General features: G+C 41.8%; 2 protein-coding genes across 7 annotated transcripts in view; one reads left to right on the forward strand and one right to left on the reverse strand.

Moving 5' to 3' along the window:
* cntn3a.1 (contactin 3a, tandem duplicate 1) overlaps nt 1–5,836 on the forward strand; it is a 105,936-nt gene extending 100,100 nt beyond the window's left edge. For both annotated transcript variants that reach the window (XM_041846303.2, XM_041846304.2), the window contains exons 19-23: nt 1,026–1,141; nt 2,699–2,885; nt 3,136–3,248; nt 3,578–3,746; nt 4,966–5,836. In XM_041846303.2, the coding sequence (XP_041702237.1) occupies nt 1,026–1,141; nt 2,699–2,885; nt 3,136–3,248; nt 3,578–3,746; nt 4,966–5,057 (677 nt within the window). In that variant the 3' untranslated portion in view covers nt 5,058–5,836. The remainder of the gene's footprint in view (nt 1–1,025; nt 1,142–2,698; nt 2,886–3,135; nt 3,249–3,577; nt 3,747–4,965) is intronic.
* Nucleotides 5,837–6,897: 1,061 nt separating this feature from the next.
* LOC121538371 (protein 4.1) overlaps nt 6,898–26,284 on the reverse strand; it is an 82,907-nt gene continuing 63,520 nt past the window's right edge. For all 5 annotated transcript variants that reach the window (XM_045207135.1, XM_045207133.1, XM_045207132.1 and 2 more), the window contains 8 exons: nt 19,483–19,533; nt 18,858–19,223; nt 17,890–18,327; nt 17,141–17,206; nt 14,929–15,018; nt 13,065–13,145; nt 12,762–12,878; nt 6,898–12,269 (listed from right to left, as the gene is read on the reverse strand). In XM_045207135.1, the coding sequence (XP_045063070.1) occupies nt 12,762–12,878; nt 13,065–13,145; nt 14,929–15,018; nt 17,141–17,206; nt 17,890–18,327; nt 18,858–19,223; nt 19,483–19,533 (1,209 nt within the window). In that variant the 3' untranslated portion in view covers nt 6,898–12,269. The remainder of the gene's footprint in view (nt 12,270–12,761; nt 12,879–13,064; nt 13,146–14,928; nt 15,019–17,140; nt 17,207–17,889; nt 18,328–18,857; nt 19,224–19,482; nt 19,534–26,284) is intronic.

The following is a 26,284-nucleotide window of genomic DNA, read 5'->3' on the forward strand; positions in this document are numbered from 1 at the left end:
TGACCATACTTAAAAATATATTTGATGTCTAATTTGTTATTGTTAACCATCTACCAATCACTGCCCTTCTTTATGAGGCTTTCAAAAAGCTCACTGGTCTTTGTAGTTGAATCTGTGCTTGAAATTCAATACTTGACTGAGGGACCTTACATATGATGAATGTATGGGGACAGAGGAAGGGATAGTCATTCAAAAATCATGTCAACCCCTATTATTTCACACAGATGGAGTCCATATAACTTATTATGTGATTTGTTAAGCACAAAAATATATATTTTACTCCCCAATTTCGTGATATCCAATTGCGATCCAATTACGATCTTGTCTCATCACTGCAACTCCCCCAACTGGGAGAGGTGAAGGTCGAGTCATGCGTCCTCTGAAACATGACCCGCCAAGCCGCACTTCTTAACACCCGCTCGCTTAACCAGGAAGCCAGCTGCACCAACGTGTCGGAGGAAACACAGTTCAACTGACGACCTGAAGTCAGCTTGCAGGCGCCCGGCCCGCCACAAGGAGTCACTAGAGCGCGATGAGCCAAGTAAAGTCCCCCCGGCCAAACCCTCCCCTAACCCGGACGACGCTGGGCCAATTGTGCGCCGCCCTATGGGACTCCCGGTCACGGCCGGTTGTGACACAGCCTGTAGTGACACCGCAACACTGCTATGCAGTGCCTTAGACTGCTGCACCATTTGGGAGGCCCCACATTTTACTTCTGAACTAATTTAGGCTTGCCTAAACAAAGGGGGTGAATACTTATACAACAACTTTATTTTAATTTGTAAAAATGTGTAGAATCTTCACTTCACTTTGACATTATGAAGTATTTTGTGTAGATCAATTACAAAATATATTTCAATCCTACTTTGTAACGGCAAAAAAAAAAAAAAAAAGTTCAAGGGGGTGTAGACTTTCTATATGCACTGTATTTCTTATTGTCAGCTATCAGTAGTTACACATTCACTGTGTGTGTGTGTGTGTGTGTGTGTGTGTGTGTGTGCGCGTGTGCATGCATGTGACCCTAGAGCCCAGCAGAGCCCCAGGTAGGGTGCGGGCCAGGAGTGTGTCGGCATCGGAGATGGAGGCCACCTGGAAGGCCCTGCCCTGGAGCAACAACAGGAGACGCATCCTGGGCTACGAGGTCAGAGCCCAAACACACTGGACATCATAGACATAAAATTGAAAGATTGACACCTCTTCAGTATTTCTCTTCGTACAAGATCAATGGACTATCCATTATTAGCCCTCATTGAATTGTTACATTTATGTTGATTAAATCAACACCCTATCCTGTCTGAACAACTATTAATAATAATAATAATAATATGCCATTTAGCAGACGCTTTTATCCAAAGCGACTTACAGTCATGCGTGCATACATTTTTTGTGTATGGTATTAATTAGCGTACAGCCACACTGAGACGCATGAACATGGATGAAATCGTATATGACGTACATCATTGTCCGTTTTTGTCCGTCATTAGTACAACTCAGGTCAACTATTTTCTCAAAGGTTTTTTTATTTGGAATTTTGAATGATTATACAGATAATACAGACAGAACAGGTAGAGGGCAAAGCATACACGGATCCCCTACCAGATGAAACCCACCCCAACCCCTCATGCTCCAACAGAGCCCCACCCCAAAACCAGAGTTAAAGCTGGCATGATATATAATTGGAGTAATATAATCAAATAACAAACAAAACAAAGATATAATCAAACAAAAAGTAAAGAAGAGTAAAAATAGTGATACAAATTCTAATTTGGGTTGGTTTATGGAGTTGTGAAATTAGCTGGGTCCATGTCTTCTACAAAGGATAGGAAAGGTTGCCAGATATTATAAAATGTAATAGCAGATCCCCTAATGGAGTAGCGCATTTTCTCTAGCTTGAGATGTTGCGTAACTTCCTTTATCCAATGGCTAAAAGTAGAAGGAAACCGATCCTTCCACTTAAATAGTATAAGACGTCTAGCTAGAAGAGTCGTAAATGCCAGCATGTTGCCCATAGCTGTTTAGAATTAATCCATAGATTAGGGCCTAATTTATTTATTTCAATTGACTGATTTCCTTATATGAACTGTAACTCAGTAAAATCATTGAAATTATTGCATATTGCGTTGATATTTTTGTTCAGTATATTTTAAATTGAATTACAGCATGTCTTAGACATATAGATGAAGAATGGATTCTCTGAAGCATACTCTGCCAAATTTCATCTGAAAGTTGTTCACCTAAATCCTTTTCCCATTGGTTCTTAAGAGAGTCCAGGTATTCCAGTGCGAGTTTAATAACATATAGACCAAGCCTTTGATATAAGGATTAACTTTAAAAACAGAGTCTATAAGGGAAGTCGTTTTTTTCTTTTTTCTTTGGCAGACAATCATCTCTGTTGTCATTCATCGGGCAACAGATGATTCCCATTGAAAAAGTATTGGTTCCATCCCAAATATTCGAACACAAAATCCTAATGTGACCACAGCCTTAGACAAGCATATGAATACTCTGACGTGAGAAACTATCCTGCCTTGATGGTTATATACTCTTAACTTCTACCCTGTACAGCCCGAGGAAGATGGGTTCTTCTCTAGGTTTCCTCCTACTGGGGAGTTTATGTGCTTTAAAAATACATTTGATTACATATCAGTGATGTTGACCTGTAGTGTTGACTGGCCCAATGGTGTGTTTTGAACTGTAGCTGAGGTACTGGGGTGAGAGGGAGAGACAGGAGACAGCCAGTGTGATCAGGACCATGGGTAACCGGACGTCTGTGGTGATCAGAGGCCTGGAGGGCGGCAGAACCTACTTTATCTCCCTCCGAGCCTACAACAGCGCCGGGGTGGGCCCTCACTGTGCCACAGTCAATGTCACCACCAAGAAACCACGTAAGTACAAAACCTACATTCAAGGATACCTGCCTGCATCCACTCCATAGAGCCCACCCCCCCACCTCTCTCATGAAAAAAAAAAACTCTTGACCCTGACTCGCTGTGTTTGAATACTCTTTGGGCTGTCGTCTTGGATACATTTCATTTGGATAGGCCATCTATAGATGCCCCAACAAACTATCAATAGACCATCAGCAACTATAGATGGACTGTCCAAATACAGTGTTCCCGTTTTATTTTCCTCCAGCCCCAAGCCAGGCACCGGTGAAGATCATGTGGAACACCTCAAACTCGAAGGTCATCCTCAAATGGGATCATGTCAGAGCTCTGGAGAACGAGTCCGAGGTCACTGGTTACAAAGTAAGGGAGTAAACACGTATAAAAAATTTCTGTGATGTTGAGCTTTTTTTCTTCTTATTTATTAGATGATCCATTATGTGCTAGGGTTATTCACCTACGTTGAGTTGTTCAGCACTTTTATTGGTTTACAGAGTACTCCTCTTCTTACAAGAATCAAAACAAACTTGGATGACTGAACAGACTGATTCTTATAAGCAAAGTAAATTATAAGCATAGCAGTGTTTCTGACCATGACGAGGTTGATTCTCGTAGTGATTCTTATACGGTATGTGCACTCTAGGCTATGTTGTGCAGATCCTCACTATATTTGTGTTGTCACATTTCTCCAGGTGATGTACACAAAGGACAGACACAGTCGTCCCAACGTGGTCGAAACCAACACCACTTCTCTGGAGCTGGCGCTACCGGTCAACGAGGACTATGTCATCCAGATCAAACCATTCAGCGAGGGAGGAGAGGGGAGTAGCAGTAGACAAATCACTATTCCCAGGATAGCAGGTGAGATATTCTGCCTGACACGGTTAGAGCGTTGGGCCAGTAACCAAAATATTGCTAGTTCGAATCCCCGTGCTGACAAGTTGAAAAAGATGTGCCCTTGAGCAAGGCACTTAACCCTAATTGCTCCAGGATCACCGTTGATAATGTCTGACCCTGGCCATGACCCCACTGCCCGAGGATGTCTCATGGGGAGTTGGGATATGCATAAAGCACATTTCCAATTCACAAATGCATATAATACACACTTGTACATGTGTGAAATAGGACAAATATAAGCACCCACCAAATTATAAAATTATTATGAGGGCCAACTGATTCAACTTGTTGTATGAGATCATGTAAATAATTGTAATTGAGATGACTGAAATAACATTAAGAACAGAACAGAATTGATTTAAGAGCAACATTATATCATCATACATGTGAAGCTTTAATTGGATTAAATGCAAACAAGTCCAATACAATGGGCCCTTCTGATGTCTAACCATTTTGATCCAAAATACAGTATAGCAGCGCCACCTCCTGATGCATTTGAGCAGTAACAACATGGTGGAAAACTTTATTGCAGACTAGATGTGCATCATGACAACCTCAGTGCTATCACTCACCATGTGTTTGTGAGGATATTCTTAATTCAGTGCAGGGTTGGGGTCAATTCCACTTCAGTCAGTTCAGGAAGTAAACGGAAATTCAAATTCACATTTTCCAAAATGCATCTCTATGAGAAATTACATTACATTACAGCACGGGACACAGTGTTAATAACATGGTAAATGTATGGGAATAAGTTGTGAGTCAACATGAAGACCTTATTTTGCCCAGTTAGCCCTTAATATCTGTGTAATTATAATCTTGTTTTAGGGTAATACTCCAAATATGTAATAGAGGGCTAACAATTCACAAATAGTATGGTAACAGGGATCTGTTTTTCAAAACTCCCTCTAACCTTTAACCCTTTAATTCCAGCGCTAGTTACATATTGCTCATTCATGGTGTGTAACCGTAAATTGTTACCATACTATTACCATGTTATTACCACTTTCTCCCGTGCTGTAATGCAAAGCGCTAGAGACGTTTTGGGAATTGGAATTTCAGTTTACCTCCTGAATTTAAATGGAATTTACCCGAACTCTGATTCAGTGTCTAGAATATAATTGTACTTCATTCTGAACAGCATATCCTGTAAGAAACTTGTTAGATTTTACTGGTTTTATTGCAGGTTCAATGGCCATTGGTGCAGCCCCCGAGTCATCAGCGTTATCCATGGTCAATATGCTAGCACTCTATTTCACAGCCAGGACGTTCCTATGACAAACAGCTCCTGGACCACACTGCTTTCCATGAGGAGACTGGACAAAGAGGCCATGTACCTTCTTCCTCTAACAGGTACCCCCTTTGTTGAAAATATATTTCCCCTCAACCTTTCATGGGAGATATTGTAAGTCCAGCTTGGAAACTGTTGTTACATAAGCAGCGTTGATAAACGCTGAAATTACGTTGTTACCGCTTTCTGTCTTTTTAAAATGTTTTCCGTAAATGGATAATCTCAAAAGCGTTTCTTTATGAAGACAAGGAGATACGATGCACAAGAAGCTGTGTACGTTTCAGGAACCCCTGGGAGAGCTTGGGTCCCAAAAAAGGAGACTGTTACTTTCTAACATCATTTTGATAAGGGTACAACTGGCGAGTTAAGATGCCACCGACTCTGGTCAGTGTGAAGGGAATTATCTCACACACGTGAAATGAAGCTACGTTCAAGAGACCCATACCTGCAGTGATGATTGTCATTCCCTGAATCATCAAGGACTGTATCTAGGACACCTACTGCACTGAAAAGGTTAGGAAGAGAGAACCTCTTGTTTCACTGGAGACCCCTGCAACTACCAGGGGGTCTTGACAAACCTCATCATGTTATGGCCTAGTTTGGGACCTATGTTCCTTTTCCTGGAGACTGCACTTACTCTTACATAACATAAAATATAATATTATGTGCCATTTAGTAGATGCTTTTATCGAAAGCGACTTACAGTCATGCGTGCATACATTTTACGGATGGGATGGTCCCAAGAATCGAACCCACTATCCTGCCGTTGCAAGCGCAATTCTCTACCAACTGAGCGACAGAGGACCACATATATCGTTATATATGGACTATTATATACAGTATAACTGATAACGTTTTGAGCCAACATGGTTCCCATCCACCCAGCCTCATAGTACTGGCAGCTGCAGGACAGTCAGCACCAAAATGGCTTCTGGTCTGAACTACAGTGTGGTGGAAAGCTGATAGATGGATGTCTTTTCCCTCTTTGCCTTTCCCTCCATTACAAGTGCATAAATAGCCACGCTAAGCTGTGTGAGCCAAATTCTTGTACACTGTATGTATGAAATCCTCAGGTCCCAAAATGAGCCTTATGTCTATTATTGTTGTTTTTATTGTTATTATTATTACCTTGTTACTATTATTTATGAATCACATTTGTGTATCCAGATATTGTTTATTAGAAATTATCCCAATTTTATTTATTGAGAACATGGTTCCTTTGGACCATTTTATGTTTTAGATCATGTTTGATCATTAGTGCTCAGATAAGCCTTTTTTCTTATGTCTTTCATGTCTTGCATTGTAAAAGAAGTGGCAGTGCTTATTGAGTTTCTGAACATTGTGCATATTCCTACAGTCAACTGCTGTTTGGCATGCAAGTGGTCAATGTAAGTGGCTTGGAATATTTTAATGGGTCAACCTGCTTTTAATAAACATAATGACATTTTGTTTGCTTCCTTTCTGAGGTGAAATGTGATCTGATCTAATGTATTATTATTTACCATAGCAATAGTGAGAATACAGATGGACACGTTCAAACAATTTGTTCTAATGTTGGATGTATGGCACTGTATAGGCCTACCATTTTGAAAAGTTAAATATGTACTCTTCAGAATATATATATTTGCTATATATTTGCCATGAAAAGACAGGTCTTGGCATTAGGGAGGTTATGTGAAATACAGTGCCATATTGTACAAATATGACGATGTAAAAACAATCAAACAAACAGTATACAAATTGTCATGATATCATATGTTGAAATACGGATGCTACAACAAAAAAAGGGTGTTTCATGGACAGCGAACAGAGGATCGCACTCTCGTCTTGCTCTTTTCAATTCGTTTATTAATGTATGGAATGCAAGTTCACTGTACAGCAAAGACACAGCACCAAGCAATGGGGAGCAGCACAGAGCAAACATGATGTGAACTGAGAAGAGGGGGACTATACAGGGGTCTGGGAGGGTTCCAAGGTCAGCCAGAGGTCATCCAATCAGGGTTCGGCACAGGGCGATGGTCTCGCCAACGCCTCTGATTAATCATGGCCGGTTTGATTACTTGTCCAAGTTGCCAGGGTACTTCAACATGTAGGATGTAGGATGAAGTTGCCCTTAGACACTGATCTAAGGTCATGATTAAGGTTAAGACTTGGGTAGGGTAAACTGATGCTAGATGCACCCAATTCAGACTGCACCGCAAACTATCTAGAGCTCATTGAAACTCTCTAGTGTACAGTAGTAACATTGCCACTTATCTGAAACCAATTTAATCCTCAGTATACTGTACAAAGGAATGCATGGCTGTTGACATTGGTTTCGCCACTCCTAACCCCCACATTGATTTTGCCACTGTCATTTGTAAAAGATATCAAACATAAATGCAAAAACGGAGCTCGGCTGTCCAATGCGATTCAACAGTTACACACCACACACCTGGTAACAGTTGAGTTATGTGTCCCAAAGCCAACTTTAACTTGTCATAAACCTGACATTGCACATTCAGTTCAACCTTTGCTTTTTCCTCTAAATGCATTAACTCCGTCTGTATAGCTTAGACTCAGTCAGAAATGACCAGTGTTGTAAGAGAGTACCTGACAAGTAATACTATGACAGGACATATACATTAGTCTTACCATATCATGTTTGTGACATAATTTTGTTGGCTTTCTGGCACATAGTTAATCTAAAGTATATCCTTGATTACAAAACTGTTGGAAGTAGTTCCTTCATACAAATACAAAAGTCTCACTACTACCAAACATTATCACAGCACACTTTTCATACAGTAGTAAACATAGCCCATGGTATCCCTCAAACACAAAATATAACCAGACCAAAACACACCAAAAGCAGATGAGGGATTGAGATTCCAGGTATCACTGGAACACTTTGCTTGAAGGAGGATAAATAAGGACTTATATTTATAATGCCATATAATCACTGCAAGAGGCCTGGTAAATGTCCATAAAAAACTTCAATCCATATAACATACAGTAAGTCATCCCTGATAAATGGCATAAACGCCACCAGGATAAAAATCATTAGCAATTGCTAATGTCATGATAGTTGTTGTTAAATGTGTATGTAGTTGGATGGAGAGCCTTATGTATGCCCCTTCAAGTGCAGTGATAGCGCTTTACAGCACTCCTATTATTTAATGGAGTCAACCCAATGTGTACATGTTGTGGGACCTCGGGATCGGCAAACCCTCTTATCATGACTGAATTTGTTATGTTATTGTCTTTTTTCCCCCATTCTGTATTGAAAACACTGTATACTAATACCTTTCATTTCCTTTTTCCTGTTACAGAGTTTAATTTCCTGTAGATGGAGTCTACAGTTAGAATAGACATAATGCAGACTTTTGCATTTCACTGACATCTAGGCCGGGATTCAAGCCGAAGCACATTGTGGAACGCATTACATTTAAAGATAATTTCCAATTGAGCAGACATCCAACAGCTGCTACAATCAATGCGATCTCCGCGGGAACATTGCCTTTAAAGGTGGAATCCGCAATAGGGGGAAACAGCGCCACTGTCTGCCCCACGGCTGTTGTTATTGTTTTAGTTTTGTCGACGAAGCAGAGGTGGGGAGCACTGGGGGAGCGTCGTGCATCAAGAAAAAAAAAAAAGCAGTACATATGCTGCTGTTCTATCGCGCATGCAATGATGTCAAAGGGAAAACAACTGTGTTCATTGTTTCAAGTAACTTCTTTGTTGTTGTAATATCGCAAACAGACGTTGCAGTTTCACCATTAAGAATTCTAGCTTTAATGGGCACATTGTCGACAGGGCTCTACAACGTGCCTCGGATTGAATCATGGCCATAGCCTATGTTGGACATTTACTGATGTAGCTAGCTACTGTGATATTTCATACTGCGTTAAGGTCTCTTCTACTTTGTATAATACTATAACTTTGTATCTATACAGTAGGTATTCTAGTGGTTTAATTTAATTTCATAATGAATGTCTTTATCATGCAAACATTATCTAAAATACTAGTTTCATTTAAAAGGTAGCCCATTTGGCAAATTTAACAAGGTTCTAATGTGTATCTATTAATATTTCCTAGACAAATGGCCACACTATAACAGCAGAAAGTGACTGTATCTCTAAAGTTTGGAAGGGGACCTGACCTTGGATCATTTTAGAACAGCAACATGCTCAGAATTTATACTTTCACCATTTTAATAAATAACCAACAGGCACATTCTATAGATCAGAGGTTAATAACCACTCCATTCATATACATCCAAATGTCTGCACAGTTCAACTTCAATAACAAGTAAACCATCATCATAATACAGGAACGTCAATTGTGTTCTTAAAACACAAGGGTTCAAGGTAGGGTCTGCCAAGATGTCAGCCAAATGGCCCAATTGTGGGTAAAAGAAAAAGCAAGATATCTTGACAAAGCCCACTTATCCGAGAGAGTTTCAACAGCTCTTCTCCTCTGTTGTGTGATTGTGAGGATGCGCCATTGCAGGAAGAAAAGTTCAACTTTGACCTTTCTGTGTTAGCTGTGTTGCCCCTTTCTCTACTCTGGAACATTTGGCATCGTTGAGTTAGTGCCACCAAACCAACGCCGCGATTTACTGACCTCGCTGGTGCATAGTAGCCTACTGTTCTCACATCTCCTGCAATCTGTGTATCCTCTGGCATTCTCATAACCATTCTCACTGTTACAGAAATGGGCCAAAGCACAGTTATGGACTTTGCTGGTTTAGCAAGTATAAAAAATCTAAGGGAAGGTTTTCCTGTTCACGAAAACCTGCTTTACTGCATGCACGTCAACAGTACTGGACCTACATCTAATGGATACATATATGTTTTTTTCTCTTTACAAACTACATAGGTATATAAGCACACTCTAGATTTAATCTGGACCGCGGAAGATCCGCGTTATTGCGCAATTAAAATGTAAAGGTAATTTACAATTGAGCCGACATACTGTTTGCAGCGTTTACTGTGAATGCAGTCTCAGCGAATGCGGGAACATTGCCTTTAAATTAAAATTATGCTTTAGCATCGATCTTCCGTGGTCCAGATTGAATCTAGGCCTCAGTAGGCATTAGAGTTGGATCTGAGGTCTAGAATGCTGGGTGGAAGTTACTTAGTAGGACTTCGGACCACATTGTAGTCCTATAGTCTGCCAGATTATTTTATACTAAGTAACCCTGTAATAAAAATGTCCCGTACTTCAAGTGTGGCATTGGTGTGGGTTGTGGCGGCCGTGAGACTCTACAGTGATATGATGGGATGAGCACAGCAAAGAGACAACAGCTCCTAAGATTTGGATCCACTTGACATTCAGGCAAAAACCTTCCCATTCATTTCCTTAGAGGATACTATGCAGAGGCAAGCTGAGAACAGTTTGGTGGTCTAGATAGGATACAGCTTAAATCAAATTAATCTTGTGCACCAGCTGGCTCTCTCTCTGTCGAACCGTCTGGTTTCCGACCACCTCAGAATGGGACTTGACTGGAAGCCTATGGCAGGAGCGGAAAAACAACCACTGGTTTTAATTGGCTGATCTCTCAGTCCATCACTATCTAGTGCAACCCTTAGAACCTCCCCCTAAGTGTGCTGCATCCGGGGGCCAGTATTGTTTTTATGTTCTTGTGTAACAAAGGTATGGCTAGCTATTAGCATGAATGGCGATATGTTCCTACTACCTTGGGTCCAGGGAGTTATTTCCGTGGTGCACCATAACAAACACTTTTCCGCCCCAATTTGGAACGTCTCATTGTCGTGTGATTCACTCAGGATTTTGAATTGATTATCATGTCACTCAGGAAATCTACACCCCTTCACAGTCCCACAATTTTACCAGGCTCTATGTTCCGGCAATTCGAGCCTGGGGACGAGTTTTTGTGTGTGCAATTTAGCTAACCCTAACCCTTCACCTAACCTTAGTCTAATTCTCCTAACCTGCTACATTAATTATCCTAACCTGCTACAAAAAGTCAATTTTTACATAAGCTGTACTTTATCTAGTCAAAACCCAGTTGTTTGGCTTGAGTGTTGAGACCAGTGTAGACAGGTGTACTAGGTGTAGACTGAAACTTTCCAGCAGTGAAACAAGGAATTCTAGCACTATTTTGTCGTTCAACCTGTTATTTCGTAGTACCGAGACTGCCATCATTTATGACAATTCCATATCTAGCCAGTATGAAAATGTATGCACTCACTAACTGTAAGTCGCTCTGGATAAGAGCGTCTGCTAAATGACTAAAATGTAAAATGTAGCCATCCAAGTCTGTATTTCACCTTGTCTAAACATCAGACTGTTACCATGGTTACTCCATGGCTATCAGTCTGAAAGAAGTTGCTGTAAAAAGACGCAACAGTCAGAATGTTGAATAAAATTATATTTCAATGTACTTTACCGGTTGTCTTTTTGGCGGTAGGAAGTGGAGATAAAATGGCCACAGGAAAGTATTATTAGCCCAACTTTCTGGGGTGCCGGTAGGTATATGGCTCTGTCGGCTTGTAATTCCAGTGAGTATTTTCAATCATGTGATGCAATTCACGTGATGCACAATATGTAAACAATAGCTGAATGTAACCAAACGTTGTCAACCGAAGCATGTTTCCTCGCAATCAGCTGGAAGTGTTTGCCGTTCGGTCTGTGGTTAGGTTCGGACATATTGTGCAAGTGTTTGTCTCGTGCAAATTGAGTCAGTATTGAAAATACAAACCGGAAATACAAACGATATACAGACCAGTGTCCTGAAGGTCGGGTTGATAACGCTCCCCTATGTATATTCTTTATCCGGCTCCGACATAGGGCCAAAATCGGTGGACAACAGGTAAAGTACGTTGAAATGAAGTTTGTTCGACATTCTGACTTGTAATGTGACTGTTTGGGAATGCTGAGCCTACATGTTAGAGACGAGTATGTAAGTATTTCACTCTCGGATTCTAAGAGGCTATATTTCACCATCTCACCGCCAGAGCAAAGGTTCATCAATAAAGAGTCCTGTTACTATGGTAGACAGCAGGGAAGGATATGGGTTGGCCCGGTGGGCAGGAGTAGTAAGGGTGAGGGATTAGAACGTGTGTGTGTGTGTGTGTGTGTGTCGGAGCCACACTAGCAGTGGTCAGGGTGGTACAGTAGAGTGGTGGTCTCAGGTAGCTCAGGCACCAACAGGTCTGCTCCTGAGGGGGGCGCTCATGTCCCAGGAATCAGGACTATAGGAGAGAGGAGACAGTTCATTGTTTAAAGCAGGGATGGGCAACTTTGATGGGGGTGGGGGCCACAAAATCGGAACTCATCATGAGGGGCCGCAGTTGTCGTCGTCCCCCGCCCCCCTCCCCCACCTTGATTACTACAAGTCTAGATAGCTGGCCGTTAGACTAATTTACCAATCTAAAACATGTTAGCTGACATGGGCTAATTGAGTGACTGTCAGTGACTGACATAACAAGAGGAAAACTGTTGATGCACAACCACATTTCGAAATTGCACCTTGTGTATTCTACTATTCTACCTTGCAACAGTTAGTTGAGACCCCGACTGAGTCCCCCCCCCCCCCAAATTGATCCGAGGGCCTTCAAATGGGGGGCCACCAGTTGCCAATCCCTGGTTTAAACTATGACAAAAGATGAAAGGAACTACCAACTTTTCATGCAAAGAGGTTATGGAGATTCGATACACAATAGAAACCTGTCAGACTCCTGTACCTAAGATGTCCCATGTGGATCCTCAGTGGATGATTCTGTTTCCTTGACAACTACTGCCTTGGTGACCAACATGTCTGGATGCTGTTGCTTGGCTTCCTGTATCGCAATAGCGAGGGCCTGTGAAGGAACAAATTATATGACATTCATTTCAACTGCTTACTATGTAGAATCACTAGACTGGTGTATGTCTAGTAATGAAAACTCTATGAACACTTTTAAGACTACACATCCCCTGCTGTGTCTATAGCTTATAGGTTACTGTGTTACAGAGTTAATGTTGTCCTTCAGCTGGAGTCTGCTCACCTGCTCCTGGTCAACATCATCATCTCCTGTGATTATGATCCTCTTCTCAATTCTGGTCTCTGAATAGCCCCCTTTCACCGTCTGGAACACACAACAATTAGTTTTGGAACATTTGCCAAATTGAACACACTGTTGCTGTTGCTTATACAGTTGAAGTCGGAAGTTTACATACTCTAAGGTTGGAGTCATTAAAACTCTGTTTTCAACCACTCCACAAATGTCTTGTTAACAAACTATAGTTTTGGCAAGTCGGTTAGGACATCTACTTTGTGCATGACACAAGTAATTTTTCAAACAATTGTTTACAGACAGATTATTTCACTTATAATTCACTCACAATTCCAGTGGGTCAGAAGTTTACATACACTAAGTTGACTGTGCCTTTAAACAACTTGGAAAATTCCAGAAAATGATGTCATGGCTTTAGAAGCTTCTGACAGGCTAATTTACATCATTTGAGTCAATTGGAGGTGTACCTGTGGATGTATTTCAAGGCCTACCTTCAAACTCAGTGCCTCTTTCCTTGACATCATGGGAAAATCAAAAGAAATCAGCCAAGAACTCAGAAAATAAATTGTAGACCTGGTTCATCCTTGGGAGAAATTTCCAAACGCCTGAAGGTACCACATTCATCTGTACAAACAATAGTACGCAAGTATAAACACCATGGGACCACGCAGCCGTCATACCGCTCAGGAAGGAGACGTGTTCTGTCTCCTAGAGATGAACGTACTTTGGTGCGAAAAGTGCAAATCAATCCCAGAACAACAGCAAATATATTGTGAAGATGCTGGAGGAAACAGGTACAAAAGTATCTATATCCACAGTAAAACGAGTCCTATAACGACATAACCTAAAAGGCCGCTCAGCAAGGAAGAAGCCACTGCTCCAAAACCGCCATAAAAAAGCAAGACTACGGTTTGCAACTTCACATGGGGACAAAGATCGTCCTTTTTGGAGAAATGTCCTCTGGTCTGATGAAACAAAAATAGAACTGTTTGGCCATAATGACCATCGTTATGTTTGGAGGAAAAAGGGGGTAGCTTGCAAGCCAAAGAACACCATCCCAACCGTGAAGCACGGGGGAAGCAGCATCATGCTGTGGGGGTGCTTTGTTGCAGGAGGGACTGGTGCACTTCTCAAAATAGATGGCATCATGAGGAAGGAAAATTATGTGGATATATTGAAGCAACATCTCAAGACATCAGTCAGGAAGTTAAAGCTTGGTCACAAATGGGTCTTCCAAATGGACAATGACCCCAAGCATACTTCCAAAGTTGTGCCAAAATGGCTTAAGGACAACAAAGTCAAGGTATTGGAGTGGCCATCACAAAGCCCTGACCTCAATCCTATAGAAAATGTGTGGGCAGAACTGAAAAAGCGTGTGCGAGCAAGGAAGCCTACAAACCTGACTCAGTTACACCAGCTCTGTCAGGAGGAATGGGCCAAAATTCACCCAACTTATTGTGGGAAGCTTGTGGAAGGCTACGCGAAACGTTTGACCCAAGTTAAACAATTTAAAGGCAATGCTACCAAATACTAATTGAGTGTATGTAAACTTCTGACCCACTGGGAATGTGATGAAAGAAATAAAAGCTGAAAGAAATCATTATCTCAACTATTATTCTGACATTTCACATTCTTAAAATAAACTGGTGATCCTAACTGACCTAAGACAGGGAATTTTTACTAGGATTAAATGTCAGGAATTGTGAAAAACTGAGTTTAAATGTATTTGGCTAAGGTGTATGTAAACTTCCAACTTCAACTGTACCTCTACAGCTAGAGAAAACATAAGATCAATGGAAACCAATAATACTGAAGGTACTGAATATGTCAGACCATATTTGACCATCTTTGATACCTTGGTGACATGTGTGGTTGCAGAGGTAACATTCTCAGTAACAAGTATTGGAGATCCAGAGGCCTCTCTTCCCAAAGTACACATGTGCACCTGTCAGGACACATGGGGAAAAAAGCATTAATGACATCATGATCATACATGGACACCAGACGTGGGTTCAAATACATGTGAATTGGAGAATCTGGTATTTAAAATATTTGTTCTGTGTATTTGAGTATTTTCAAATACACAGCCCGAAACAAGTACTTTTATTGAGTATTTGAATAATAGTCTGCTAAATTGTGTTTGACAGGATTATTGAGTATTTGAATAATAGTCTGCTAAATTGTGTTTGACAGGATTTTCAAATACTTATTTCAAATATAATTTTCAAATACCTAGTTTAAATGGATAGGAGTGTATTTAAGTCAGTGTATTTGAGTTTTTCAAATACTTTCCAAGTGTATTTCCAAATAAATTCAAATATTAATTCCACTACTTGTCTTTTCAAATAAAAGATAGCTGAATACTTACTATGAATGTATGTGAAAGTAATTGAGATATTTGAAACCCAGGTCTGATGGACACACATGCACACACACAGACACACATATACATGATTAAATACATACAGTGCATTCGGAAAGTATTCAGACCCCTTCACTTTTTCCACATTTTGTTACGTTACAGCCTTATTCTAAAATGGTTAACATAAAACATTTTCCTCATCAATCTACACACAATAACCCATAATGACAAAGCAAAAACAGGTTTTTAGAAATGTTTGCAAATGTATTAAAAATTAAAAACAGAAATACCTTATTTACATAAGTATTCAGACCCTTTGCTATGATACTCAAAATTGAGCTCAGGTGCATCCTGTTTCCATTGATCATCCTTGAGATGTTTCTACAACTTGATTGGAGTCCACCTGTGGTAAATTAAATTGATTGGACATGATTTGGAAAGGCACACATCTGTCTATATAAGGTCCCACGGTTGACAGTGCATGTCAGAGCAAAAACCAAGCCATGAGGTCGAAGGCATTATCCATAGAGCTCTGAGACAGGATTTTGTCGAGGCACAGATCTGGGGAAGGGTACCAAAAGATTTCTGCAGCATTGAAGGTCCCCAAGAAGACAGTGGCCTCCATCATTTTTAAATGGAAGACTTTTGGAACCACCAAGACTCTTCCTAGAGCTGGCCACCCGGCCAAACTGAGCAATTGGGGGAGAAGGGCCTTGGTCAGGGAATTGACCAAGAACCTGATGGTCATTCTGACAGAGCTCCAGAGTTCCTCTGTGGAGATGGGGGAATATTCCAGAAGGACAACCATCTCTGTAGCACTCCACCAATCAGGCCTTTATGGTAGAGTGGCCAGACAGAAGCCACTCCTCAGTAAAAGGCACATGACAACCCGCTTGGAGTTTGCCAAAAGGCACCTAAAGGACTCTCACACCATGAGAAACAAGATTCTCTGGTCTGATGAAACCAAGATTGAACTCTTTGGCCTGAATGCCAAGCGTCACGTGTGGAGGAAACCTGGCACCATCCCTATGGTGAAGGATGTTTTTCAGCGGCAGGGACTGGGAGATTAGTCAGGCTTGAGGGAAAGATGAACGGAGCAAAGTACAGAGAGATCCTAGATGAAAATCTGCTCCGGACTGCTCAGGATCTCAGACTGGGGTGAAGGTTCACCTTCCAACAGGACAACGACCCTAAGCACACAGCCAAGACAGTGCAGGAGTGGCTTCGGGACAAGTCTCTGAATGTCCTTGAGTGGCCCATCCAGAGCCCGGACTTGAACCCCATCGATCATCTCTGGAGAGACCTGAAAATAGCTGTGCAGCGACGCTCCCCATCCAACCAGAGCTTGAGAGTGTCTGCAGAGAAGAATGGGAGAAACTCCCCAAATTCAGGTGTGTCAAGCTTGTAGCGTCATACGCAAGACTGACCAGTCTTTAGAATAAGGCTGTAACGTAACAAAATGTGGAAAAAGTCAAGGGGTCTGAATACTTTCAGAATGCATCCATATTAAACAGCACAATGCAAACATACTCATACATAGATACATAGTCAGGCATACACATTCAAATTATTTGGTTCACTCTAACACATCTAATTCTAACACAATCTCATTCTAACACAGAGGGAGAAGTAGGTTTAAGCTGCTGAGACCTACAATCTGTGTGCTGGAGTTAAAATTGGACAGGTCAGGTAATAATGTACTCACAGGGGAAACACCTTCTGTTGTTGAATAAGAAGTATCGCCTATACTGCTTACAGTCACACCATGATCCTGAAAGAGACAGAAAACCCGATGTGATGCCCACTCCTGGTTTGAATGACAAACTTTCAAATATGTCAGACAGACCATTTTACGATCAGTCGAGATATAATGCATTATCTCTGTGCTTTCAAATCATTATAGGAATGTATTATAAGGATGCTATAACTACTTATGAGCAATTATGATATGTCATAGCAAGTGTTATAAGGCATTTTAAATGAACTTATTAGGCATTATATATATATATATATATATATATGTGTGTGTATGCATCATAGAAAGTGTTACCACGACGGTAGGACCACAGAGAATTGGGGTCGTACCGAATACTGAAATGTTGGTAACTTTGAAATGACTTTAAAAAAAACATCAAACCTTTATAGAGAACACTAATGGCATATTAATGTGCATTTTCTAACATTTAGTCAGATACTGTAAATGGCTGATGTGTTTTTAGCACATGAAAGCAACATTTGCATTTGTCTGTAGCCTACAGAAGTTTGTTGTTTGCAATTATAATGTCCAGGTTTGATATTGCCCATTTGGTTGACTGGTCAGTCTATAAATCTGAGGTCTGTATATTTGAGGTTCTACTGTAGCATCTATATACCTCTTCTCTATCTTTATACCTAACGAGCAATGGCCTCTACCTGATCAATTGTACCAGATCTCCATCGGAAATGCTTCTCTACCTGATCTGTGAACTCCACGATGGTTGTGGTGACCTCTGACCCATTGGACTGTGTCTCGACCTTGACATCGGTCTTCCTCAGTGCATGGCTGGCGACAATGCAACTAGCCTCTCTGCTCAGAGCTGTCATGGGGGACACGTAAGTGGTCTCTCTCACTGTCTGGTCTCTGTCGACCTTGACCTCAGTCTTCCTCAGTGCATGGGATGCGACGACATCACTAGCCTCTCTGCTCAGCGCTGTCATGGCGGACACGTAAGTGGTCTCTTTCTGTGACTGGTCTCTGTCGACTTTGACCTCAGTCTTCCTCAGTGCATGGGAAGCGACGACGTCACTAGCCTCTCTGCTCAGCGCCGTCATGGGGGATGAGTAAGTGGTTTCTTTCTGTGACTGGTCTCTGTCGATGGGCACTGACCTCTTTGGTTTTCTGGGCACAACAGGCTTTGGAGGAAAACACAGAATAATAACTTCCATTGCTAGAATTTAATTTGAGATTCAGCACTCACAAGCTGTATGTAAAATATTTGAGCGAAAGCGTCTTTACATTTCCTTAACCCTCCCGTTGTCCTAGGGTCAAAATGACCCGCCACTGTGTTGAACCAACTTTATTAAATTTTTATATTTTTGGGATCATTTGTGAGAAGGAGGCAGTGAGACTTTAAAGAAAGTCCCATGATTTTGTCATATGAAAGACCAGTGAAGTCCAGCATAAACTTCAAGAAAACATTAGTGAGCTGTAATGGTACTCACATTACACTGTCAATGTCAATGTTACATTTAGTCAATTACTGTTAATTATGTAATGATTTGTACACGAAGGCTTACTTCAGCCGTTTTGACCTGTAAACTCATTACTAGTTACTTATTCTAAGGCTAAAAGATGATCCCATAACCGTAAACCTTTAGTGAACTATCACTTCAAATACCTACCTGGACCCAAACTGTCAGTGGCGTTTGCTTGTGTACTTTACCTCGTGGTGTCGGACCTCTTCGGTGTGCAGCTGCTTGGCAGGAGGGCTGCTGCTAGCCCCGGTGAGAGGAGCCGAGACGAGAGGTGGCGGGGTTCCCTGCATCAGGTCGATGCTCAGGCTGAGGCCCACGTCGGGTGACAGGGGCCTCTCGCCCAGCTCCATCATGCCCCTGGAGAACTCCTCCATGCCCGTATGGAGGTCCATGAGGACAGTGAAGTCTACCTCGGCCTCCAAGCTGGACGTAGAGCTGACCGTGATGCTGGAGCACTTGCGCTCGATGCCCAGGTGGGTTTCCTTCAGGTACAGGGTCTCGTGGTCTTGGTCGTCCTCTGACACTGAGCCCAACCGCCGCTCCCATGGCTCCCTCTGCAGGTTAGATTGGAGAAGACGGACAAGAGAATTAAAAAACATAGTCGGCTCAATACAAGGGACTCGATATAAAGATTTTTGCACCTGTGCTAAAAAATATATACTTAAAAGGTCAAACAGAAATATCAAATAATCTTTCATCATTAGACTTTAAGGTCATATTTTAGCTTTGTGTTTTGTTTATGATCAGCAGATGCTAATGAAGGGGTTGAACATGCTGAAGAGGTTTTGCACATTGAACAAAACAGTGACTCACCATGGCTTCGTCAAAAGGCTCCTCATGAATGGCAGGTGTAGGAGGGGTGTCCTATAGAAGCAAAATGAGACCATTTTATTTCACCTAACGAAACTGTAAAGAACAGCCATGAACTGTACACACAATAATATTGGCATCATCCTTCTGACTGTCATTGAACGAGAAACTTCCCAGAGAGAATTCAAGGGTTTGCATTGTCAATGAATGCAGTGACATCACCTTGGGATTTACTCTTTACTTCAGTACAAGGCTGGTTACATTTTTTTCCAAACAATGGAGTGAATGTGAAACCAACTGTATGACAAGTTATGAGCAACATATGTTGACGTCACCACACATAATAGCTGTTTCCACCATCATTTTGTTGAAGACATTGTTCTAGCCAGTGGTTCCAAGATATTTTGCACATGGCAAGGCTGAGGAGGCTTCATAATGTCATGCTAATCCCATTGAAAGTAGACCTATGCTAACTGTAAGCTTACAGTTCATATATGAATATAATAACTTGAGGTAATTGTTCACACAACTTTCACACATGCACATAGGATGTGTTTAAAGTCAACATTATCACAAAATCTGTAAGTGCGATGGTAATGCCATGCACTGTTGAGGTTAGATAACAATACCTTCCAGGAATCAGGTATTTGTATACTTAAGTCCAGTGTACAAGTACCTCAGCCCTGAACAATGTGGCTGGCAGCGCTGCAGCCAAGAATTAGTGCATAACATCTCATAATAAATGGCATATTGGCTATTGCTGTAGAGATGCCAACACTGAACATTTTGGCCAAATGTCCAAAGCGCACTGTGGCTTCAAAGGAAGGTGATGGTGCGAAGGCCATTGACTCCTTGCAACAGCAACCACCTTTAGTCAGGGAGGTAAGAGGATGATGTTGGAAGGAGAGACCAGGTGTTAACGTGGTGACGAACAGACGCCAGAAGCTTAAGCAATGGAAACATTGCTTAAAGGCCCACCGGTTTCTAAAATGGACAAGCAGATGTTAAGCTTTGCAGAGGGGAACGAGAGCCAGGAGCTCCCGGGCCATGAACTTGTTAAGTCTCAAAATGCCATTGGCCAATAATAAGATGTGAAGGGCCACAGGCTTTTACCTGCTTTTTATATACAGCCACATGAGTTCTACATGTGTATATTCAAGTGGATAAAAACAAGGTTGTGATCGACTTAAGCACATGCAATGCTTTAGTTTCCAGTGATAGACAGGCAGGTTAGGCAGACGGCGTTACCACTTGTTTCCTCTTGGTTGCTTCCTGGCTAGAGTTCCTGTAATGGCCGTTGCTAGAGTCATTGGTGACATTCTGCCTGTTGCGATCTCTAGTCTCCTTGGACCACTGTGTTTTCAGAGGGAGGGTTGGAGGGGGAGCTGCATGGGAGGCCAAAACCTTTGAGCCAAAGGAAAAGGTGTCTGTAAAATCTGGGTAAGCCTCGGGACGTCCTTCATGGATTAGTCTTCCACCGTCAGTCCAGAAACTCGATCCACAAATGTCCCTCTGATCCTTGTGTTCACCTGTCCCTTGTAGCTCATTCTCTGGTAGTTGCTTTGCGACCTCTGTGTGCTGGTTGGTGGTTGTCATCCCTTGCTTGCTGTCATTTGGGTCAGGACATGCTGTAGGCAAACCACCTGTTCTCTTTCTGGTTTCAGAGGACCCCTCTGTTGATTGCATCATCCGAGTGTCATCTACTCTTCCGGCCACGCCTCCTTCAGCTTGGGTTTGCGTTTGAGGTATGATGACACCTTCGTTCCCCCCTTTATTCAAATACTTCTTTGATCTCTGTGGCTTGAGAGGAACTATTCGGGTGACTTTGGAGTGTGATGCACTCCCAGTTTTGTTGAAATTGTTTCCTCTCTCTGGCTTTGGGTCTTTTGTTTCCAGAGCTTCAGGTTCTCTCATCTCCCTCTTTCTTTCAGACTCACTTCGACCTTGGTTGCCGTTATTTATAGATTCCATAGCGACCTGGTCATCGCTATTGTTTTTTCTCTCTGGGAACGATTCATACTGATACAGACTCTGCTTCAACTGTTTTCTTTTCATTTCAATCCTCTGTTTGGAATAGAGATTATCCGCTGGAGGTGAATCAAATCCATTCTCTTGAACACTGTTCCTTGAGAAAAAGGTGTCATATGAATGCGTATTACTTCCAAAGGTTGCATCATCCATGGAGTGCATATCCTTATGTCCAGTTGCAGTCGAAACTGTTTCTTGTCTTTGGGATCTCGATCCAGTGCCACCTGCTTTAGTTTTCCCAGAATCCTGAGGTGAAGTTATAGGCTTCATCTCTGTTGTTTTTCCAAGTTGCACATTCTCAGACACCATACCAATACATGTGTCTTTGGGATCAAAAGCCAAATGCAGTGTATAGGGAGAGGACTGATTCTGTTCTTCTTTTGAGCTTCCTTGACCACCATCTTGCTTTTCACTCAATATGGAATCCACAGAGGCCTATATATTGGTAAAAACACAGATTCATTAAGCTGCATGTACTATTCTAATGCATTACTATTAAGTTTGTTACACCATATCACCCCATGGACCTTAGGTAGTATGTCATTTGAAATGACTGGATGCGTGAAAGCTATATCTGGTGGAATACTATTTTTATATACGTTTTGGCAATATTTTTTCCACCTATCTAGTCCTTTTATCTAGTCCTTTTGGATTAGAGAGCCGTGTTTCCTGTTGCTTTTCTATCAACATTTTGCAAAGGAAGCTAACTACTTGTAGTCATGGGCAGGGGAGGGGGACAAACAGAGTATGAGGGTGCCTGTCCTTCCAATTAAGTGGTAAGGGAACCCCTCCCAGCAAACATGCCAACACGTATTGGGCACGTGGGCCCAATGCAGGCTAAAATATTGGCTCAATGTAGGCTGCCCACATTGGGCCAAAGCACCTTTGCTCATCGGCTCCATGTTGGCCCTAAGGCAGGTGGCCCCAAGGGTAGCACTCATTTCGCCTGAAATAAGCCCACCCTTTGGATCGGCTGCCCTTATTGAGCCCATTTGGGCCCCAATATGAGCTTATAGTATTGGCCCTAGGTGTATTGCCCAATGTATCAGTTTTATCTCTTATTTAATGGAAATGTATTTATTCAAAATGTATTTATTGCAATTTAACACATTTTCTAGCCTTAAAGGTTTTTAGCAAACGTGTTTTATTGTATCAGAAAGACAAATACTATCATACATATATTATTTGACAAGAGAAACTGTTAAGTTTTTAATTTCACATGCACTCATTTAAATACACTTCTTAGATGTAAACTCCCCGAAATCAGGGACTTACGTGGATTTTTGGCCGGTTCTGAATGTGTTTGTAGCTTGTAGATGTGTCTGTGTTGGGTTTAGAGAAAAATAGGCGTGTGTGATTCTGGTCGCTGACTAAGGCAGTACGACCTTCAGAGCTGAGGGAGTTACGTATACCATTTCTTGGCCTTTTTCTCTGGCTCAGTATGTCACTGGTTTCATTTTGCTGTGATGTTCATGATCATATTTGTTTTACAGTTATAAGGAAGGTGAAATCTTATAGTGAGTCATTTTATAATTTGGCTGTTACTATATTTAGAGAGCATATCAGTCATGTCAGGCCCTATTCACCCACTTTTGTTGAATAGGAATTGCATCATACTGTATATTATATTTTGATATTTCATATTTTCAGCATATTTGTACTATGTACTTGAGCTTGTGTCCTCAAAAGTGAGTACAACTCAGCAATTTATAACTATTTTTGCCAGAAAGGTGAGATTTTTCTGGCTGTATAAGCATTACTAGTTATTGTTTATGTCCCTCGCATGAGGTTTGTCTATTTACAGTGAGGGAAAAAAGTATTTGATCCCCTGCTGATTTTGTACGTTTGCCCACTGACAAAGAAATGATCAGTCTATAATTTTAATGGTAGGTTTATTTGAACAGTGAGAGACAGAATAACAACAACAAAATCCAGAAAAACGCATGTCAAAAATGTTATAAATTAATTTGCATTTTAATGAAGGAAATAAGTATTTGACCCCCTTTCAATCAGAAAGATTTCTGGCTCCCAGGTGTCTTTTATACAGGTAACGAGCTGAGATTATGAGCACACTCTTAAAGGGAGTGCTCCTAATCTCAGCTTGTTACCTGTATAAAAGACACCTGTCCACAGAAGCAATCAATCAATCAGATTCCAAACTCTCCACCATGGCCAAGATCAAAGAGCTCTCCAAGGATGTCAGGGACAAGATTGTAGACCTACACAAGGCTGGAATGGGCTACAAGACCATCGCCAAGCAGCTTGGTGAGAAGGTGACAACAGTTGGTGCGATTATTCGCAAATGAAAGAAACACAAAAGAACTGTCAATCTCCCTCGGCCTGGGGCTCCATGCAAGATCTCACCTCGTGGAGTTGCAATGATCATGAGAACGGTGAGGAATCAGGCCATAACTACACGAGAGGATCTTGTCAATGATCTCAAGGCAGCTTGGACCATAATCACCAAGAAAACAATTGGTAACACACTACGCCTTGAAGGACTGAAATCATGCAGCGCCCGCAAGGTCCCCCTGCTCAAGAAAGCACATATACATGCCCGTCTGAAGTTTGCCAATGAACATCTGAATGATTCAGAGGAGAACTGGGTGAAAGTGTTGTGGTAAGATGAGACCAAAATGGAGCTCTTTGGCATCAACTCAACTCGCCGTGTTTGGAGGAGGAGGAATGCTGCCTATGATCCCAAGAACACCATCCCCACCATCAAACATGGAGGTGGAAACATTATGCTTTGGGGGTGTTGTTCTGCTAAGTGGACAGGACAACTTCACCGCATCAAAGGGACGATGGACGGGGCCATGTACCGTCAAATCTTGGGTGAGAACCTCCTTCCCTCAGCCAGGGCATTGAAAATGGGTCGTGGATGGGTATTCCAGCATGACAATGACCCAAAACTCACGGCCAAGGCAACAAAGGAGTGGCTCAAGAAGAAGCACATTAAGGTCCTGGAGTGGCCTAGCCAGTCTCCAGACCTTAATCCCATAGAAAATCTGAGGAGGGAGCTGAAGGTTTGAGTTGCCAAAACGTCAGCCTCGAAACTTTAATGACTTGGAGAAGATCTGCAAAGAGGAGTGGGACAAAATCCCTCCTGAGATGTGTGCAAACCTGGTGGCCAACTACAAGAATCGTCTGACCTCTGTGATTGCCAACAAGGGTTTTGCCACCAAGTACTAAGTTATGTTTTGCAGAGGGGTCAAATACTTATTTCCCTCATTAAAATGCAAATAAATTCATAACATTTTTGACATGCGTTTTTCTGGATTTTTTTGTTGTTATTCTGTCTCTCACTGTTCAAATAAACCTACCATTAAAATTATAGACTGATAATTTCTTTGTCAGTGGGCAAACGTACAAAATCAGCAGGGGATCAGATACTTTTTTTCCTCACTGTAGGCGGAAATCTAAATTTTGCCATTACATCTAACAGGTTAAAGACTTCATCATTGGGAGTGTACAAGATACATTTGAACAACAGAACAAACTGGAACAACACTCTCAGTAACAGTTGCACAAAAATAACTGCAATCCACAGACCCAAATATTCTAATGAGCCCCAGCCTCTACAGTCGTGGTCAAAAGTTTTGAGAATGACACAAATATTAATTTTCACAAAGTCTGCTGCCTCAGTTTTTATGATGGCAATTTGCATATGCTCCAGAATGTTATGAAGAGTGATCAGATGAATTGCAATTAATTGCAAAGTCCCTCTTTGCCCCACAGGGGGCCAGTATGAAAAAATAAAATAAAAATGTATGCACTCACTAACTGTAAGTCGCTCTGGATAAGAGCGTCTGCTAAATGACTAAAATGTTAAATGTTAATCCCCCCAAAAAACATTTCCACTGCATTTCAGTCCTGCCACAAAAGGACCAGCTGACATCATGTCAGTGATTCTCTCGTTAACACAGGTGAGAGTGTTAACGCGGACAAGGCTGGAGATCACTCTGTCATGCTGATTGAGTTAGAATAACAGACTGGAAGCTTTAAAAGGTGGGTGGTGCTTGAAATCATTATTCTTCCTCTGTTAACCATGGTTACCTGCAAGGAAACATGTGCTGTCATCATTGCTTTGCACAAAAAGGGCTTTACTGGCAAAGATATTGCTGCTAGTAAGATTGCAGCTAAATTAACAATTTATCGGATCATCAAGAACTTCAAGGAGAGAGGTTCAATTGTTGTGAAGAAGGCTTCAGGGCACCCAAGAAAGTCCAGCAAGCGCCAGGACCATCTCCTAAAGTTGATTCAGCTGCGGGATCGGGGCACCACCAGTGCAGAGCTTGCTCAGGAATGGCAGCAGGCAGGTGTGAGTGCATCTGCACGTACAGTGAGGCGAAGACTTTTGAGGATGGCCTGGTGTCAAGAAGGGCAGCGAGGAAGCCACTTCTCTCCAGGAAAAACATCAGGGATAGACTGATATTCTGCAAAAGGTACAGGGATTGGACTGCTGAGGACTGGGGTAAAGTCATTTTCTTTGATGAATCCCCTTTCCGATTGTTTGGGGTATCCGGAAAAAAAGCTTGTCCGGAGAAGACGAGGTGAGCGCTACCATCAGTCCTGTGTCATGCCAACAGTAAAGCATCCTGAGACCGTTCATGTGTGGGGTTGCTTCTCAGCCAAGGGAGTGGGCTCACTCACAATTTTGCCTAAGAACACAGCCATGAATAAAGAATGGTACCAACACATCCTCCGAGAGCAACTTCTCCCAACCATTCAAGAACAGTTTGGTGACGAACAATGCCTTTTCCAGCATGATGGAGCA

The sequence above is a fragment of the Coregonus clupeaformis genome, chromosome 24 (genome assembly GCF_020615455.1).
Source record: "Coregonus clupeaformis isolate EN_2021a chromosome 24, ASM2061545v1, whole genome shotgun sequence".
In the NCBI taxonomy this organism is placed as follows: Eukaryota; Metazoa; Chordata; class Actinopteri; order Salmoniformes; family Salmonidae; genus Coregonus; species Coregonus clupeaformis.